At 60.9% G+C, this 19,367-nt stretch overlaps 1 protein-coding gene across 1 annotated transcript in view; it reads left to right on the plus strand.

Moving 5' to 3' along the window:
• LOC141726748 (glutamate receptor ionotropic, NMDA 2D-like) overlaps positions 1-19,367 on the plus strand; it is a 38,636-nt gene that overhangs the window by 9,279 nt on the left and 9,990 nt on the right. The window contains 7 exon segments of the mRNA XM_074531796.1: positions 2,036-2,628; positions 4,947-5,061; positions 9,201-9,412; positions 12,433-12,589; positions 13,929-14,082; positions 15,430-15,555; positions 16,654-16,883. Coding sequence (XP_074387897.1) covers positions 2,036-2,628; positions 4,947-5,061; positions 9,201-9,412; positions 12,433-12,589; positions 13,929-14,082; positions 15,430-15,555; positions 16,654-16,883 — 1,587 coding nt within the window.

The following is a 19,367-nucleotide window of genomic DNA, read 5'->3' on the forward strand; positions in this document are numbered from 1 at the left end:
AGTGGGTTTAGGGACACCCAAAGTGACTCCAAGTGGGTTTAGGGACACCCAAGGTGACCCCAAGTGGGTTTAGGGACACCCAAAGTGACCCCGAGTGGGTTTAGAGACACCCAAGGTGACCCCGAGTGGGTTTAGGGACACCTGAATGTCCCCAGATGGAGCTGGAACCAATGAGGTGTCATCAACCCAATTATCTCCAACCCCAGCCCTGTCTAGGGGCACCCAAATGTCCCCAGCTGTGTCCAGAACCACCCAACACAACCCCAGCCACGTCTTGTGTCACCCAACTGTCCCCAGACTAACCCCAACCATGTCTAGGGCCACCTGAATGTCCCCAACCATGTCTAGGGGCACCCAACTGTCCCCAACTGTGTCCAGAGCCACCTGAATGTCCCCAACTCAACTGTCCCCAAGCCCCAACCGTGTCCAGCGTCACCCAAACATCCCTGTGGATCCACCCAGCTGTCCCCAACCACGCTCCAGCCCCACCCAAACATCCTCAACCCAACTGTCCCCAACCCTGGTGTGACCTAACCATGTCCCCAACATGACTGTCCCCAACTCAACAGTCCCCAAGCCCCAACCACATCTAGTGTGACCCAACTGTCCCCAACATGATTGTCCCCAACCCAACTGTCCCTAACCCTGGTGTGACCCAACTGTCCCCAGTGTGACTGTCCTCAACCCAACTGTCCCTAACCCTGGTGTGACCCAACTGTCCCCAAGGTGACCGTCCCAAACCCAACTGTCCCCAAGCCCCAGCCATGTTCCTGATCATCCTCAACCCAACTGTCCTTAACCCTGGTGTGACCCAACTGTCCCCAACGTGACTGTCCCCAACCCAACTGTCCCTAACCCTGGTGTGACCCAACTGTCCCCAAGGTGACTGTCCCCAACCCAACTGTCCCCAAGCCCGTGGTCCCCAAACCCCAAAACCTGACCATCCTCAACCCAACTGTCCCTAACCCTGGTGTGACCCAACTGTCCCCAACCCAACTGTCCCCAAGCCCGTGGTCCCCAAACCCCAACACCTGACCATCCTCAACCCAACTGTCCCTAACCCCAACCAAGTGTGCTGTGACCCAACTGTCCCCAATGTGACTGTCCCCAACCCAACTGTCCCCAAGCCCCAACCACATTTCAGCCCCACCTGATCATCCTCAACCCAACTGTCCTTAACCCTGGTGTGACCCAACTGTCCCCAACCCAACTGTCCCCAACCCCGTGGTCCCCAAACCCCAACACCTGACCATCCTCAACCCAACTGTCCCTAACCCCAACCAAGCGTGCTGTGACCCAACTGTCCCCAACGTGACTGTCCCCAACCCAACTGTCCCTAACCCCAACGTGACTGTCCCAAACCCAACTGTCCCCAAGCCCCAACCACATTCCAGCCCCACCTGACCATCCTCAACCCAACTGTCCCTAACCCCAACCAAGTGTGCTGTGACCCAACTGTCCCCAGCGTGACTGTCCCCAACGTGACTGTCCCTAACCCTGGTGTGACCCAACTGTCCCTAACCCAACTGTCCCTAACCCTGCTGTGACCCAACTGTCCCCAGTGTGACTGTCCCCAACCCAACTGTCCCTAACCCTGGTGTGACCCCACTGTCCCCAACCCAACTGTCCCCAACCCTGGTGTGACCCAACTGTCCCCAGCGTGACTGTCCCCAACCCAACTGTCCCTAACCCTGGTGTGACCCAACTGTCCCCAGCGTGACTGTCCCCAACCCAACTGTCCCTAGTCCTGGTGTGATCCAACTGTCCCCAACCCAACTGTCCCTAACCCTGGTGTGACCCAACTGTCCCCAACGTGACTGTCCCCAACCCAACTGTCCCTAGTCCTGGTGTGATCCAACTGTCCCCAACCCAACTGTCCCTAACCCTGGTGTGACCCAACTGTCCCCAATGTGACTGTCCCCAACCCAGCTGTCCCTAACCCTGGTGTGACCCCACTGTCCCCAACCCAGCTGTCCCTAACCCTGGTGTGACCCCACTGTCCCCACCCTGTGTCCCCCCTCTCCCCCACCCACAGGAGAAGGGCTCCACCTTCCTGCAGCTGGGCTCCTCCACGGAGCAGCAGCTCCAGGTGATCTTCGAGGTGCTGGAGGAGTACGACTGGACGGCCTTCGCCGTGGTCACCACGCTGCTGCCGGGCTACGAGGACTTCGTGGACTACGTGGAGGTGCTGACCGACAGCAGCTTCATCGGCTGGGAGCACCGCGGCGTGGTCACCCTGAACCTCACCGACGACCCCGAGGGCGCGCGGACGCGCCGGCAGCTGCGCGAGGTGTCGGCGCAGATCCGGCTGCTCTACTGCTCGCGCGACGAGGCCGAGGCCGTGTTCCGCGCCGCGCGCGACGCCGGCCTCACCGGGCCCGGCTACATCTGGTTCGTGGTGGGCACCAACCTGGGCGGCAGCGAGCAGCTGCCCGAGCACGTGCCCGCCGGGCTGTTCGCCGTGCTGTCGGCCGGCTGGCGCGACGACCTGCAGCACCGCGTGCGCAACGGCGTGGCCATCGTGGCCAAGGGCGCCGAGGCGCTGCTGCGCGACTACGGCTTCATCCCCGAGTTCAACAACGACTGCCGCGCGCCCAACGTCACCCAGATCAACGACAACCTGCACAGGTGGGGCTGCTGGAGAGGTGACATTGCTGGGGTGCCATTGCAGGTGGGGTTTGGGGGTGTTGGGGACAGTTCAACAACGACTGCCGCGCGCCCAACGTCACCCAGATCAACGACAACCTGCACAGGTGCTGCCCAGGGGGGTGCCATTGCTGGGGTGCCATTGCAGGTGGGTTTGGGGGTGTTGGGGACAGTTCAACAACGACTGCCGCGCGCCCAACGTCACCCAGATCAACGACAACCTGCACAGGTGGGGCTGCTGAGGGCTGGCAGGTGGGTTGGGGACATTCAGGTGGCTTTAGACAGGCTTGTGGTTTGGTTGGGGACAGTTGGGTTGGGGACTTTTAGATGGCACTAGACATGGTTCTAGACATGGTTGGGGTTAGACTGGGGACAGTTGGGTTGGGGACAGTTGGGTTGGGGACATTCAGGTGGCTTTAGACATGGTTGGGGTGTGGTTGGGGACAGTTCAACAACGACTGCCGCGCGCCCAACGTCACCCAGATCAACGACAACCTGCACAGGTGGGGCTGCTGGAGAGGTGACATTGCTGGGGTGCCATTGCCGGTGGGGTTTGGGGGTGTTGGGGACATTTAGGTGGCTCTAGACATGGTTGGGGGACAGTTGTGTTGGGGACAGTTGGGTTGGGGACATTTAGATGGCACTAGACATGGTTCTAGACATGGTTGGGCTTAGGCTGGGGACAGTTGTGTTGGGGACAGTTGGGTTGGGGACATTCAGGTGGCTTTAGACATGGTTGGGGACAGTTGGGTTGGGGACAGTTGGGGTTTGGGGATGGCTGCATTGGGAATGTTCAGGTGGCTCTAGACATGGTTGGGGGACAGTTGTGTTGGGGACAGTTGGATTGGGGACATTCAGGTGGCTTTAGACATGGTTGGGGTTAGGTTGGGGACAGTTCAACAACGACTGCCGCGCGCCCAACGTCACCCAGATCAACGACAACCTGCACAGGTGGGCAGAGTGGCACTGCTGGGGGCTGGCAGGTGGGGTTTGGGGGTGTTGGGGACATTTAGGTGGCTCTAGACTTGATTGGAGTTAGGTTGGGGACAGTTGAGTTGGGAATGTTCAGGTGGCTCTAGACATGGTTGGAGACAGTTGGGTTGGGGACAGTTGGGTTGGGGACAGTTGGGTTGGGGACAGTTGGGTTAGGGACATTCAGGTGGTTCCAGGCATAGTTGGCATTAGGTTGGGGACAGTTGAGTTGGGAATGTTCAGGTGGCTCTAGACATGGTTGGAGACAGTTGGGTTGGGGACACTTGGGGTTTGGGGGCAGTTGGGTTAGGGACATTCAGGTGGTTCCAGGCATGGTTGGCATTAGGTTGGGGACAGTTGAGTTGGTGACATTTGGGTTGGGGACAATAAATGGCTCTAGACGTGGTTCTAGACACGGTTGGGCTTAGGCTGGGGACAGTTGTGTTGGGGACAGTTGGGTTGGGGACATTCAGGTGGCTTTAGACATGGTTGGGGTTAGGTTGGGGACAGTTCAACAACGACTGCTGCATGCCCAACGTCACCCAGATCAACGACAGCCTGCACAGGTGCTGCCCAGGGGGGTGCCATTGCTGGGGTGCCATTGCTGGTGGGGTTTGGGGGTGTTGGGGACATTTAGGTGGCTCTAGACTTGATTGGAGTTAGGTTGGGGACAGTTGAGTTGGGAATGTTCAGGTGGCTCTAGACATGGTTGGGGGACAGTTGTGTTGGGGACAGTTGGGTTGGGGACATTTAGATGGCACTAGACATGGTTCTAGACATGGTTGGGGTTAGGCTGAGGACAGTTGGGTTGGGGACAGTTGGGATTTGGGAATGGCTGCATTGGGAATGTTCAGGTGGCTCTAGACATGGTTGGGGACAGTTGGGTTGGGGACATTCAGGTGTCTTTAGACATGATTGGGGTTAGGCTGGGGACAGTTGGGTTGGTGACAGTTGGGATTTGGGGACATTTAGATGGCTCTAGACGTGGTTCTAGACATGGTTGGCATTAGATTGGGGACGGTTGGGTTGGGGACGTTCAGGTGGCTCTAGATGTGGTTGGGGTTAGATTGGGGACAATTGGGTTGGGGACAGTTGGTTTGGGGACATTTAGGTGGTTCTGGACGTGGTTGGGGACAGTTGGGTTGGGGACAGTTGGGTTGGGGACATTCAGGTGGCTCTAGACATGGTTGGGGTCATGTTTGGACATTCAGGTGACCCCAGATACGCTCATGGTCATGTTGGGGACATCCAGGTGACCCTAACCACCTTTGGGGTCACATTGGGGACATCCAGGTGACCCTGACCACCTTTGGGGCCGTGTTGGGCAGGTACTTCATGAACATCACGTGGGGACAGAAGGACTTCTCCTTCAACGAGGACGGCTACCTGGTGAACCCCTCGCTGGTGGTCATCTCCCTCAACAAGGAGCGCACCTGGGAGGTGGTGAGTGTCACCTTGGGGACAGCGGTGTCACCTTGGGGACAGGGGTGTCACCTTGGGGACAGGGGTGTCACCAGGGCGCCCATCTGCCCGGTGTTGGAGTTCCTGGCACGGTGACAATGCCACCACAGTGTCCCCAGGGCTTGGTGGTGAGTGTCACCTTGAGGACAGGGATGTCACCTTGGGGACAGGGGTGTCACCACGGGGACAGCAGCGTCACCTTGGGGACAGGGGTGTCACCAGGACGCCCATCTGCTCAGTGTTGGAGCTCCTGGCACGGTGACAATGCCACCACAATGTCCCCAGGGCTTGGTGGTGAGTGTCACCTTGGGGACAGGGATATCACCTTGGGGACAGGGGTGTCACCTTGGGGACAGCAGTGTCACCTTGGGGACAGGGGTGTCCCCAGGGTGCCCATCTGCTCAGTATTGGAGCTCCTGGCACGGTGACAATGCCACCACAGCGTCCCCAGGGCTTGGTGATGAGTGTCACCTTGGGGACAGGGATATCACCTTGGGGACAGGGGTGTCACCATGGGGACAGGGGTGTCACCGTGGGGACAAGGGTGTCACCATGGGGACAGGGGTGTCACCAGGGCGCCCGTCTGCTCAGTGTTGGAGTTCCTGGCACGGTGACAATGCCACCACAGTGTCCCCAGGGCTTGGTGGTGAGTGTCACCTTGGGGACTGCAGTGTCACCTTGGGGACAGGGATGTCACCCACAGGGACAGGGATATCACCTTGGGGACAGGGGTGTCACCAGGGCACCCGTCTGCTCAGTGTTGGAGCTCCTGGCACGGTGACAATGCCACCACAGTGTCCCCAGGGCTTGGTGGTGAGTGTCACCTTGGGGACAGGGATGTCACCTTGGGGACAGGGGTGTCCCCAGGGTGCCCATTTGCCCAGTATTGGAGCTCCTGGCACGGTGACAATGCCACCACAGTGTCCCCAGGCCTTGGTGCCATCTGCTCTTCACCGTCCCACCCCTCGTGCCACTGTCACAACAACGTGGTGGCACCTGGGGGTGGCGGTGACACCTGGGCAGTGACACCTTGGGGACGCGGCTCGGCCTCCTGCCCTGTCATGGTGGCACCTTGGCTGGGTTCCCACCAAGGTGACCCTGTCATTGTCCCCAGCAGGAATGTCCCATCATGGTGGCACCTTGGCCGGGTTCTCACCAAGGTGACCCTGTCATTGTCCCCAGCAGGAATGTCCCATCATGGTGGCACCTTGGCTGGGGTCTCACCAAGGTGACCCTGTCATTGTCCCCAGCAGGAATGTCCCATCATGGTGGCACCAAGGTGACCCTGTCATTGTCCCCAGCAGGAATGTCCCATCATGGTGGCACCTTGGCTGGGGTCCCACCAAGGTGATGATGTCATTGTCCCCAGCAGGAATGTCCCATCATGGTGGCACCTTGGCTGGGGTCCCACCAAGGTGACCCTGTCATTGTCCCCAGCAGGAATGTCCCTTCATGGTGACATCTTGGCTGGGTTCCCACCAAGGTGACCCTGTCATTGTCCCCAGCAGGAATGTCCCTTCATGGTGGCACCTTGGCTGGGTTCCCACCAAGGTGATGCTGTCATTGTCCTCAGCAGGAATGTCCCTTCATGGTGGCACCTTGGCTGGGGTCTCACCAAGGTGACCCTGTCATTGTCCCCAGCAGGAATGTCCCTTCATGGTGACATCTTGGCTGGGTTCCCACCAAGGTGACCCTGTCATTGTCCCCAGCAGGAATGTCCCTTCATGGTGACATCTTGGCTGGGTTCCCACCAAGGTGACCCTGTCATTGTCCCCAGCAGGAATGTCCCTTCATGGTGGCACCTTGGCTGGGTTCCCACCAAGGTGATGCTGTCATTGTCCCCAGCAGGAATGTCCCTTCATGGTGACATCTTGGCTGGGTTCCCACCAAGGTGACCCTGTCATTGTCCCCAGCAGGAATGTCCCTTCATGGTGACACTTTGGCCTGGTCCCCACCATTTCCCTGCTATGGTGACATTGGCCCCAAGGTGACACCCTGGCACGGTGACATTTCCTCCGCCTGTTGCCCATTGTCGTTGTCCCTAGCAGTGATACCTTGCCATGGTGACATCCCATCATGGTGACACCTTGGCCTGTCACTCTCTGGGTGCCCCCACGTGTCCCCAAATGTCCCCAAATGTCCCCCCAGGTGGGCAGCTGGGAGCAGCAGGTGCTGCGGCTCAAGTACCCGCTGTGGTCATTGTCAATGGTGACATCCCATCATGGTGACACCTTGTCCTGTCACCCTCTGGGTGTCTCTCCACATGTCCCCACGTGTCACCAAGTGTCACAAATGTCCCCAAATGTCCCCCCCAGTGGGCAGCTGGGAGCAGCAGGTGCTGCGGCTCAAGTACCCGGTGTGGTCATTGTCAATGGTGACACCTCGGCCTGTCACCGTGTGTCCCCACGTGTCCCCACCTTTCCCCACGTGTCCCCAAGTGTCCCCAAATGTCCCCAATGTCCCCAGGTGGGCAGCTGGGAGCAGCAGGTGCTGCGGCTCAAGTACCCAGTGTGGTCACACTGTAGGAGGTGACACAATGACCATTCCTCACCTGTCCCCAAGTGTCCCCACATGTTCCCAAGTGTCCCCAAATGTCTCCAGGTGGGCAGCTGGGAGCAGCAGGTGCTGCGGCTCAAGTACCCACTGTGGTCATTGTCAATGGTGACACCTTGGCCTGTCACCCTGTGTCCCCACGTGTCCCCAAATGTCCCCAAATGTCCCCCAGGTGGGCAGCTGGGAGCAGCAGGTGCTGTGGCTCAAGTACCCGCTGTGGTCACACTGTCAGAGATGTCACCTTGGCCTGTCCCCACATATCCCCACCTGTCTCTACATGTCCCTGCCTATCCATAAGTGTCCCCACGTGTTCCCAAGTGTCCCCAAATGTCCCCAAGTGTCACAAATGTCCCCAGGTGGGCAGCTGGGGGCAGCAGGTGCTGTGGCTCAAGTACCCGGTGTGGTCACATTGTAGGAGGTGACACAATGACCATTCCTCACCTGTCCCCACGTGTTCCCAAGTGTCCCCAAATGTCCCCCCAGGTGGGCAGCTGGGAGCAGCAGGTGCTGCAGCCCAAGTACCCAATGTGGTCATTGTCAATGGTGACACCTTGTCCTGTCACCCTGTGTCCCCACGTGTCCCCACCTGTCCCCAAGTGTCACAAATGTCCCCAATGTCCCCCAGGTGGGCAGCTGGGAGCAGCAGGTGCTGCGGCTCAAGTACCCACTGTGGTCACACTGTAAGAGATGTCACCTTGGCCTGTCCCCACATATCCCCACCTGTCTCTACATGTCCCTGCCTATCCATAAGTGTCCCCACGTGTTCCCAAGTGTCCCCAAATGTCCCCAAGTGTCACAAATGTCCCCCCAGGTGGGCAGCTGGGAGCAGCAGGTGCTGCGGCTCAAGTACCCGGTGTGGTCATTGTCAATGGTGACACCTTGGCCTGTCACCCTCTGGGTGTCTCTCCACCTTTCCCCACGTGTCCCCAGATGTCCCCAAATGTCCCAAATGTCCCCCCAGGTGGGCAGCTGGGAGCAGCAGGTGCTGCGGCTCAAGTACTCGGTGTGGTCACACTGTAGAAGGTGACACAATGACCATTCCTCACCTGTCCCCAAGTGTCCGCACGTGTCCCCACGTGTCCCCAAGTGTCCCCAAATGTCCCCCAGGTGGGCAGCTGGGAGCAGCAGGTGCTGCAGCTCAAGTACCCGCTGTGGTCATTGTCAATGGTGACATCCCATCATGGTGACACCTTGTCCTGTCACCCTCTGGGTGTCTCTCCACCTTTCCCCACGTGTCCCCAAGTGTCACAAATGTCCCCAATGTCCCCAGGTGGGCAGCTGGGAGCAGCAGGTGCTGCAGCCCAAGTACCCAATGTGGTCATTGTCAATGGTGACACCTTGGTCTCTCACCCTGTGTCTCCAAGTGTCCCCAAATGTCCCCAATGTCCCCAGGTGGGCAGCTGGGAGCAGCAGGTGCTGCGGCTCAAGTTCCTGGTGTGGTCACACTGTAGGAGATGACATCCCACCATGGTGACACCTTGTCCTGTCACCCTCTGGGTGTCTCTCCACGTGTCCGCACATGTCCCCACCTGTCCCCACATGTCCCCAAATGTCCCCAATGTCCCCAGGTGGGCAGCTGGGAGCAGCAGGTGCTGCGGCTCAAGTACCCGGTGTGGTCGCGCTACGGGCGCTTCCTGCAGCCCGTGGAGGACGGGCGGCACCTGACGGTGGCCACGCTGGAGGAGCGTCCCTTTGTCATCGTGGAGAACATCGACCCCGCCACCGGCACCTGCATCCGCGACTCCGTGCCCTGCCGGCGCCAGCTCAACCGCACCGCCAGGTGGGGACACCGGGGACATTGGGGACACCTGGGGGATGGCTGGGGGCACCTGGGGGACACCTGGGACACCTGGGGGATGGCTGGGGACACCTGGGACACCTGGGGACACCTGGGGGACGGCTGGGGACACCGGGGACATTGGGGACACCTGGGGGACGGCTGGGGGCACCTGGGACACCTGGGGTGGCACCTGGGACACCTGGGGGATGGCTGGGGGCACCTGGGACACCTGGGACACCTGGGGGATGGCTGGGGGCACCTGGGACACCTGGGGACACCTGGGGGATGTCTGGGGGATGGCTGGGGGCACCTGGGGACACCTGGGGACACCTGGGGGATGGCTGGGGGCACCTGGTACACCTGGGGGACACCTGGGACACCTGGGGAATGGCTGGGGACACCTGGGAGACACCTGGGACAGTTGGGGACACCTGGAGGATGGCTGGGGACACCTGGGGCACCTGGGACACCTGGGGGATGGCTGGGGGCACCTGGGACACCGGGGACACCTGGGGGACACCTGGGGGATGGCTGGTGCACCTGGGGGACACCTGGGGACACCTGGGGGATGGCTGGGACACCTGGGGACACCTGGGGGATGGCTGGGGGCACCTGGGGACACCTGGGGGATGGCTGGGACACCTGGGACACCTGGGGGACACCTGGGGGATGGCTGGGGGCACCTGGGACAGCTGGGGTGGCACCTGGGACACCTGGGGGATGGCTGGGGACATCTGGGACAGCTGGGGTGGCACCTGGGACACCTGGGGGATGGCTGGGGGCACCTGGGGACACCTGGGGACACCTGGGGGACACCTGGGGGATGGCTGGGGACACCTGGGGACACCTGGGACACTTGGGACACCTGGGGGATGGCTGGGACACCTGGGGACACCTGGGACACTTGGGACACCTGGGGGATGGCTGGGACACCTGGGGACACCTGGGACACCTGGGGACACCTGGGGGACACCTGGGGGATGGCTGGGGACACCTGGGGACACCTGGGACACCTGGGACACCTGGGGGATGGCTGGGGACACCTGGGACACCGGGGACACCTGGGGACACCTGGGGGACACCTGGGGGATGGCTGGGACACCTGGGACACCTGGGGGACACCTGGGGACACCTGGGACACCTGGGGGATGGCTGGGACACCTGGGGACACCTGGGACACCTGGGGGATGGCTGGGGACACCTGGGACACCTGGGGACACCTGGGGACACCTGGGGACACCTGGGGGATGGCTGGGGGGGGCTGGGGGATGGCTGGGACTGGTGGGGGTGGCACTGCCCAGGTGGGGGACACCTGGGATAGGTAGGGGACACCTGGGGCAGCTGGGGTGGCACCAGCAGGTGGGGGACACCTGGGGGATGGCTGGGGACACCTGGGGGACACCTGGGACAGTTGGGGACACCTGGGGGACACCTGGGGACACCTGGGACACCTGGGGGATGGCTGGGAGGGGGCTGGGACACCTGGGGACACCTGGGGACACCTGGGGGATGGCTGGGAGCACCTGGGGGACACCTGGGACACCTGGGACACCTGGGACACCTGGGACACCTGGGACACCTGGGACACCTGGGGGACAGCTGGGACACCTGGGGGATGGCTGGGACTGGTGGGGGTGGCACTGCCCAGGTGGGGGACACCTGGGATAGGTAGGGGACACCTGGGACAGCTGGGGTGGCACCAGCAGGTGGGGGACACCTGGGGGACACCTGGGACAGGTGGGGGTGTCCCCAAGACCCTGGGGGTGTCCCCAGGACCCTGGGAGTGTCCCCAGGAGCTTGGAGGTGTCCCCAAAACCCTGGAGGTGTCCCCACCAGTTTAGGGGTGTCCCCAAAACCTTGGGGGTGTCCCCAAAACCCTGGGGGTGTCCCCAAGATCCTGAGGGTGTCCCAATCACCTTGGGGGTGTCCCCACGACCCTGGGTTTGTTCCTACTGCCCTGGGGTTGTCCTCATTCTGGGGGTGTCCCCAACACTCTGAGGGTGTCTCCAAGACCCTGAAGGTGTCCCCAAGATCCTGGGGGTGTCCCCATCACCCTGGGAGTGTCCCCAAGACTCTGAGGGTGTCCCCAAAACCCTGAAGGTATCCCCAAGATCCTGAAGGTGTCCCCACCAGTTTAGGGGTGTCCCCACTATCCCAGGGGTGTCCCCACCAGTTTAGGGGTGTCCCCAAAACCCTGGGGGTGTCCCCAAAACCCTGGGGGTGTCCCCAAGACCCTGAAGGTGTCCCAACCACCTGGGGGGTGTCCCCAAGACCCTGAAGGTGTCCCCAAGATCCTGAGGGTGTCCCAATCACCCTGGGGGTGTCCCCACGACCCTGGGGGTGTCCCCAAGACCTTGGGTTTGTTCCTACTGCCCTGGGGTTGTCCTCATTCTGGGGGTGTCCCCACCACTCTGAGGGTGTCCCCAAGATCCTGAAGGTGTCCCCAAGATCCTGAAGGTGTCCCCACCAGTTTAGGGGTGTCCCCATCACCCTAGGGGTGTCCCCACCAGTTTAGGGGTGTCCCCAAAACCTTGGGGGTGTCCCCAGGACCCTGGAGGTGTCCCCAAGACCCTGAGGGTGTCCCCAAGACCCTGAAGGTGTCCCCAAGATCCTGAGGGTGTCCCAATCACCTTGGGGGTGTCCCCACGACCCTGGGGGTGTCCCCAAGACCTTGGGTTTGTTCCTACTGCCCTGGGGTTGTCCTCATTCTGGGGGTGTCCCCACCACTCTGAGGGTGTCCCCAAGACCCTGGGGGTGTCCCCAAGACCCTGGGGGTGTCCCCATCACCTTGGGGTGTCCCCAAGACTCTGAGGGTGTCCCCAAGACCCTGGGGGTGTCCCCAAGATTCTGAAGGTGTCCCCAAGACCTTGGGTTTGTTCCCACTGCCCTGGGGTTGTCCTCATTCTGGGGGTGTCCCCACCACTCTGAGGGTGTCCCCAAGACCCTGGGGGTGTCCCCAAGACCCTGGGGGTGTCCCCAAGACCCTGGGGGTGTCCCCACCGTTTCTGGGGTCCCCGCAGCCCCCCGCCCTTCGAGAAGAAGTGCTGCAAGGGTTTCTGCATCGACATCCTGAAGCGCCTGGCGCGCGCCCTGGGCTTCACCTACGACCTCTACCTGGTCACCAACGGCAAGCACGGCAAGAAGATCGACGGCGTCTGGAACGGCATGGTGGGCGAGGTGGGACCCCAAAAACACCTCAATGTGCCCCAAAAATACACCCCTGTACCCCAAAAATACCCCAAAACCCACCATGGAGACCCCATGGGGATGGGGGCTGGGAGAGACCCCCAGGGAGGGTCAAAGAGGGGATGGGGGAAGGTGGGACCCCAAAAACACCTCAATGTGCCCCAAAAATACACCCCTGTACCCCAAAAATACCCCAAAGCACATCATGGAGACCCCATGGGGATGGGGGCTGGGGAGAGACCCCCAGGGAGGGTCAAGGAGAGAGGTGGGACCCCAAAAACACCTCAATGTGCCCCAAAAATACCCCTCTGTACCCCAAAAATACCCCAAAACCCACCATGGAGACCCCATGGGGATGGGGGCTGGGAGAGACCCCCAGGGAGGGTCAAGGAGAGAGGTGGGACCCCAAAAACACCTCAATGTGCCCCAAAAATACACCCCTGTACCCCAAAAATACCCCAAAACCCACCATGGACACTTCATGGTTATTGGGGTTGGGGAGAGACACCCAGGGAGAGTCAAAGAGGGAGGTGGGACCCCAAAAACACCTCTGTGGACCCCAAAATATCCCTCTGTACCCCAAAAATACCCCAGAGCTCATCATGGAGACCCCATGGGGATGGGGGCTGGGAGAGACCCCCAGGGAGGGTCAAGGAGAGAGGTGGGACCCCAAAAACACCTCAATGTGCCCCAAAAATATCTCCCTGGACCCCAAAAATACCCCAAAACCCACCATGGAGACCCCATGGGGATGGGGGCTGGGGAGCGACACCCAGGGAGGGTCAAAGAGGGGATGGGGGAAGGTGAGACTCCAAAAACATCTCCGTGTACCCCAAAATATCCTTTGGGACCCCAAAAATGCCCCTCTGTACCCCAAAAATACCCCAGAACCCACCATGGACACCTCATGGTTATTGGGGTTGGGGAGAGACCCCCAGGGAGGGTCAAAGAGGGAGGTGGGACCCCAAAAACACCTCAGTGTACCCCAAAAATACCCCAAAACCCACCATGGAGACCCCATGGGGATGGGGGCTGGGAGAGACCCTCAGGGAGGGTCAAAGAGGGCAAGGAGAGAGGTGAGACCCCAAAACACCTCCCTGTACCCCAAAAAATACCCCAATGTGCCCCAAAAATGCCCCGCTGTACCCCAAAATTACCCCAAACCCACCATGGACATTTCATGGTTATTGGGGTTGGGGAGAGACCCCCAGGAAGGGCAACCAAGGAGGGCATGGAGGGACCCAAAAAATGTCCCCTGACCACGCCCCCACCACGCCCACATGGTCACGCCCCTGACCACGCCCCCCTGACCACGCCCTGCCCCGCCCAGGTGTTTTACCGGCGCGCCGACATGGCCATCGGCTCGTTGACCATCAACGAGGAGCGCTCTGAGATCATCGACTTCTCCGTGCCCTTCGTGGAGACCGGCATCAGCGTGATGGTGTCCAGGAGCAACGGCACCGTGTCCCCCTCCGCCTTCCTGGGTACCCCAAAATCCTGATTGGGAACCCCAAAAATCCCAAAGGAACCCCAAAATCCCCAAAGGAACCCCAAAACCCCCAAAGGAACCCCAAAATCCCAACTGGGATCATCCAGTCCCAACCGGCATCAGCGTGATGGTGTCGCGGAGCAACGGCACCGTGTCCCCCTCCGCCTTCCTGGGTACCCCAAAACCCTGACTGGGGATCCCAAAAACCCCAAAGGAACCCCAAAATCCCCAAAGGAACCCCAAAATCCCCAAAGGAACCCCAAAATCCCAGCTGGGATCCTCCAATCCCAATGGGGATCCCAAAAACCCAACCGGCATCAGCGTGATGGTGTCCCGGAGCAACGGCACCGTGTCCCCCTCCGCCCTCCTGGGTACCCCAAAATCCCCAAATCCTGATTGGGTACCCCCAAAAACTCCAAAGGAACCCCAAAACCCCCAAAGGAACCCCAAAATCCCAACTGGGATCACCCAAACCCAACTGGCATCAGCGTGATGTTGTCCAGGAGCAACGGCACCGTGTCCCCCTCCGCCTTCCTGGGTACCCCAAAACCCCCAAAACCCCCAAAATCCCCAAAACCCCCAAAATCCCCAAAATCCTGATTGGGGACCCCAAAAACCCCAATTGGGATTATCCCAACGCAACTGGGATCCCCAAAATCCAACTGGGACCCCTCAAATCCCAACTGAGATCCCTCAAATCTCAACTGAGATCCTCAAATCCCAACTGGGAACCCCAAAATCCAATTGGGATCCCCAAAATCCCAACTGGGATCCCCAGAACCTCAACTGAGATCCTCAAATCCCAACTGGGATCCCAAAAACCCAACTGGGATCCCCAAAAATCCCAATTGAGATTCCCCCATGTCCCTGATGTCCCCAATGTCTCCTCATGTCCCCAGTGTCCCCAATGTCCCCATGTCCCCAATGTCCCCAACATCCCCAATGTCCCCGATGTCCCCTGATGTCCCCAATGCCCCTCCATGTCCCCAATGTCCCCGATGTCCCCAATGTCCCCAATGTCCCCGCAGAGCCCTACAGCCCGGCCGTGTGGGTGATGATGTTCGTCATGTGTCTCACCGTGTGTCCCCATGTCCCCTGGTGTCCCCGATGTCCCCAATGTCCCCAGTGTCCCCATGTCCCCAATGTCTCCTCATGTCCTCAGTGTCCCAAATGTCCCCATGTCCCCAATGCCCCCAATGTCCCCAATGTCCCCAATGCCCCCAGTGTCCCCAATGCCCCCATGTCCCCAATGTCTCCTCATGTCCTCAGTGTCCCAAATGTCCCAAATGTCCCCAATGCCCCCAGTGTCCCCAGTGTCCCCAATGTCCCCGTGTCCCCGCAGAGCCCTACAGCCCGGCCGTGTGGGTGATGATGTTCGTCATGTGTCTCACCGTGGTGGCCGTCACCGTCTTCATCTTCGAGTACTTCAGCCCCGTGGGCTACAACCGGAGCCTGGCCAGCGGCCAGCGTGAGTGTCCCCATGTCCCCATGTCCCTGTGTCACCCTTGGTGTCCCCAGGTGACCCTCAGTGTCCCCAGGTGACCCCTCAGTGTCCCCAGGTGACCCCCAGGGCTGGGGAGCTCCACGTTCACCAGTGACAAACCCATCGGCTGCTCTGGGTGTTGGTGTCACCTGTGTGACCCCATGGTGTCCCCTGTCCCTGTATGACCCCAGGTGACATTGGGTGACATTGAGTGACCCCAGGTGACCCTGTCCCCATGTCCCCATGTCCCCAGGTGCGGGTGGCTCCACCTTCACCATCGGCCAGTCCATCTGGCTGCTCTGGGCGCTGGTGTCACCTGTGTGACCCCATGGTGTCCCCTGTCCTTTGGTGACCCCAGGTGACACTGTGTGACCCCAGGTGACCCTGTCCCCATGTCCCCAGGTGCTGGTGGCTCCACCTTCACCATCGGCCAGTCCATCTGGCTGCTGTGGCCATTGGTGGCACCTTGTCCCTGTGTGTCCCCCATGGTGTCCCTTGTCCTTGGGTGTCCCTGTGTGACCCCAGGTGTCCCTGTCCCCGTGTCCCCATGTCCCCAGGCGCAGGTGGCTCCACCTTCACCATCAGTGTGTCCATCTGGCTGCTCGGGGCACTGGTGTCACCCATTGTGTCCCATGTCCCTGTGTGACCCCAGGTGACCCCAGGTGACACTGGGTGACCCTGTCCCCATGTCCCCAGGTGCGGGTGGCTCCACCTTCACCATCGGCCAGTCCATCTGGCTGCTGTGGGCGCTGGTGTCCCCCATGGTGTCCCCTGTCTCTATGGTGTCCCCATGGTGTCCCTTGTCCTTGGGTCACCCCAGGTGACTCTGTGTGACCCCAGGTGTCCCCAGGTGACACTGTGTGACCCCAGGTGACCCTGTCCCCATGTCCCCAGGTGCGGGTGGCTCCGCCTTCACCATCGGCCAGTCCATCTGGCTGCTGTGGGCGCTGGTGTCACCCATGGTGTCACCCATGGTGTCCCCTGTCCTTTGGTGTCCCTGTGTGACCCCAGGTGTCCCTGTGTGACCCCAGGTGACACTGTGTGACCCCAGGTGACCCTGTCCCCGTGTCCCCATGTCCCCAGGTGCCGGTGGCTCCACCTTCACCATCGGCAAGTCCATCTGGCTGCTGTGGGCGCTGGTGTTCAACAACTCGGTGCCGGTGGAGAACCCCAAGGGCACCACCAGCAAGATCATGGTGCTGGTCTGGGCCTTCTTCGCCGTCATCTTCCTCGCCAGCTACACGGCCAACCTGGCGGCCTTCATGATCCAGGAGGAGTACGTGGACACCGTGTCCGGCCTCAGCGACCGCAAGGTGACAATTGGGGACATTGGGGGGACATTGTGGGACATTGTGGGATAGACCAGGGGGACACCGTGTCCGGCCTCAGTGACCGCAAGGTGACACCTGGGGACAATGGGGACAGCAGGGGGACATTGTGGGGACATTGTGGGATAGACCAGGGTGGACACCGTGTCCGGCCTCAGTGACCGCAAGGTGACACCTGGGGACAATGGGGGACATTGGGGGGACATTGGGGGACATTGGGGGATAAACCAGGGGGACACCATGTCCGGCCTTAGCGACCGCAAGGTGACAATTGGGGACACTGGGGGACATTGGGGGACATTGTGGGATAGACCAGGGGGGACACCATGTCCGGCCTTAGCGACCGCAAGGTGACAATTGGGGACATTGGGGGACATTGGGCGGACATTGGGGGACATTGGGGGATAGACCAGGGGGGACACCATGTCCAGCCTTAGCGACCGCAAGGTGACAATTGGGGACACTGGGGGACATTGGGGGGAGACCAGGGAAACATCACGGGGACATTGTGGGATAGACCAGGGGGACACCGTGTCCGGTCTCAGCGACCACAAGGTGACAGTTGGGGACATTGGGGGACATTGGGGGACATTGGGGGACATTGTGGGATAGACCAGGGGGACACCGTGTCCGGTCTCATCGACCGCAAGGTGACAGTTGGGGACATTGGGGGACATTGGGGGACATTGGGGGAACAGCACAGGGACATTGGGTGGAGACCAGGGGGACATTGTGGGGACATTGTGGGGACATTGTGGGGACATTGTGGGGAGACCAGGGGACACCGTGTCCGGCCTCAGCGACCGCAAGGTGACACCTGGGGACACCGGGGAACATTGGGGGGACATTGGGGGACATTGTGGGATAGATCGGGGGGACACCGTGTCCGGCCTCAGCGACCGCAAGGTGACAGTTGGGGACAATGGGGACAGCAGGGGGACATTGGGGGAACAGCACAGGGACATTGGGTGGAGACCAGGGGGACATTGTGGGGACATTGTGGGGAGACCAGGGGGACACCGTGTCCGGCCTCAGCGACCGCAAGGTGACACCTGGGGACAATGGGGGGGACACTGGGGGGACAGCACGGGGGAGACCAATGGGACATTGTGGGGACATTGGGGGGACACCAGGGGGACATTGGGGGGACATTGTGGGGACATTGTGGGGAGACCAGGGGGACACCGTGTCCGGCCTCAGCGACCGCAAGGTGACACAAGGGACACTGTGGACAGCAGGGGGACATTGTGGGGACATTGTGGGATAGACCAGGTGGACACCGTGTCCGGCCTCAGCGACCGCAAGGTGACAATTGGGGACATTGGGGGGCATTGGGGGGACATTGTGGGGAGACCAGGGGGACACCAGGGGGACACCGTGTCCGGTCTCAGCGACCGCAAGGTGACACCTGGGGACAATGGGGGACACTGGGGGACATTGTGGGGACATTAGGGGGACATTGGGGGGACACTGGGGGACAGTGTGGGGAGACCAGGGGGACACCGTGTCCAGCCTCAGTGACCGCAAGGTGACACCTGGGGACAATGGGGGGGACATTGGGGGACATTGGGGGAACAGCACAGGGGAGACCAATGGGACATTGTGGGGACATTGGGGGCACACCAGGGGGACATTGGGGGACACTGGGGGACATTGTGGGGACATTGTGGGGAGACCAGGGGGACATTGTGCCCGGCCTCAGCGACCGCAAGGTGACAGTTGGGGACATTGGGGGACATTGGAGGGACATTGGGGGACATTGGGGGGACAGCACGGGGGAGACCAATGGGACATTGTGGGGACATTGGGGGGGACCAGGGGGACACCGTGTCCGGCCTCAGAAACCGCAAGGTGACAGCTGGGGACAACAGGGGACATGGGGGGGACATTGGGAGTAGACCAGGGGGACACTGGGGAGACACGAGGAAAGACCAGGGGGACATTGTGGGGACACTGGGGGGACATCAGGTGGGACACCAAGGGGACACTGTGGGGGGACATTGTGGGGAGACCAGGGGGACACCGTGTCTGGCCTCAGTGACCGCAAGGTGACAATAGGGGACACTGGGGAACATTGGGGGACATTGGGGGAACAGCACAGGGACATTGGGTGGAGACCAGGGGGATGTTGGGGGACATTGTGGGGACATTGGGAGGAGACCAGGGAAACATCACGGGGACATTAGGGGGACATTGTGGGGACATTAGGGGGACATTGGGGGGACACTGGGGGACATTGTGGGGAGACCAGGGGGACACCGTGTCCGGCCTCAGTGACCGCAAGGTGACACCTGGGGACATTGGGGGACATTAGGGGGACACTGGGGGACATTGTGGGGACATTGGTGGGAGACCAGGGGACACCGTGTCCGGCCTCAGTGACCGCAAGGTGACACCTGGGGACAATGGGGGGGACATTGGGGGACATTGGGGGGACAGCACGGGGGAGACCAATGGGACATTGTGGGG

This window comes from Zonotrichia albicollis, chromosome 38 (genome assembly GCF_047830755.1).
Source record: "Zonotrichia albicollis isolate bZonAlb1 chromosome 38, bZonAlb1.hap1, whole genome shotgun sequence".
In the NCBI taxonomy this organism is placed as follows: domain Eukaryota; kingdom Metazoa; phylum Chordata; class Aves; order Passeriformes; family Passerellidae; genus Zonotrichia; species Zonotrichia albicollis.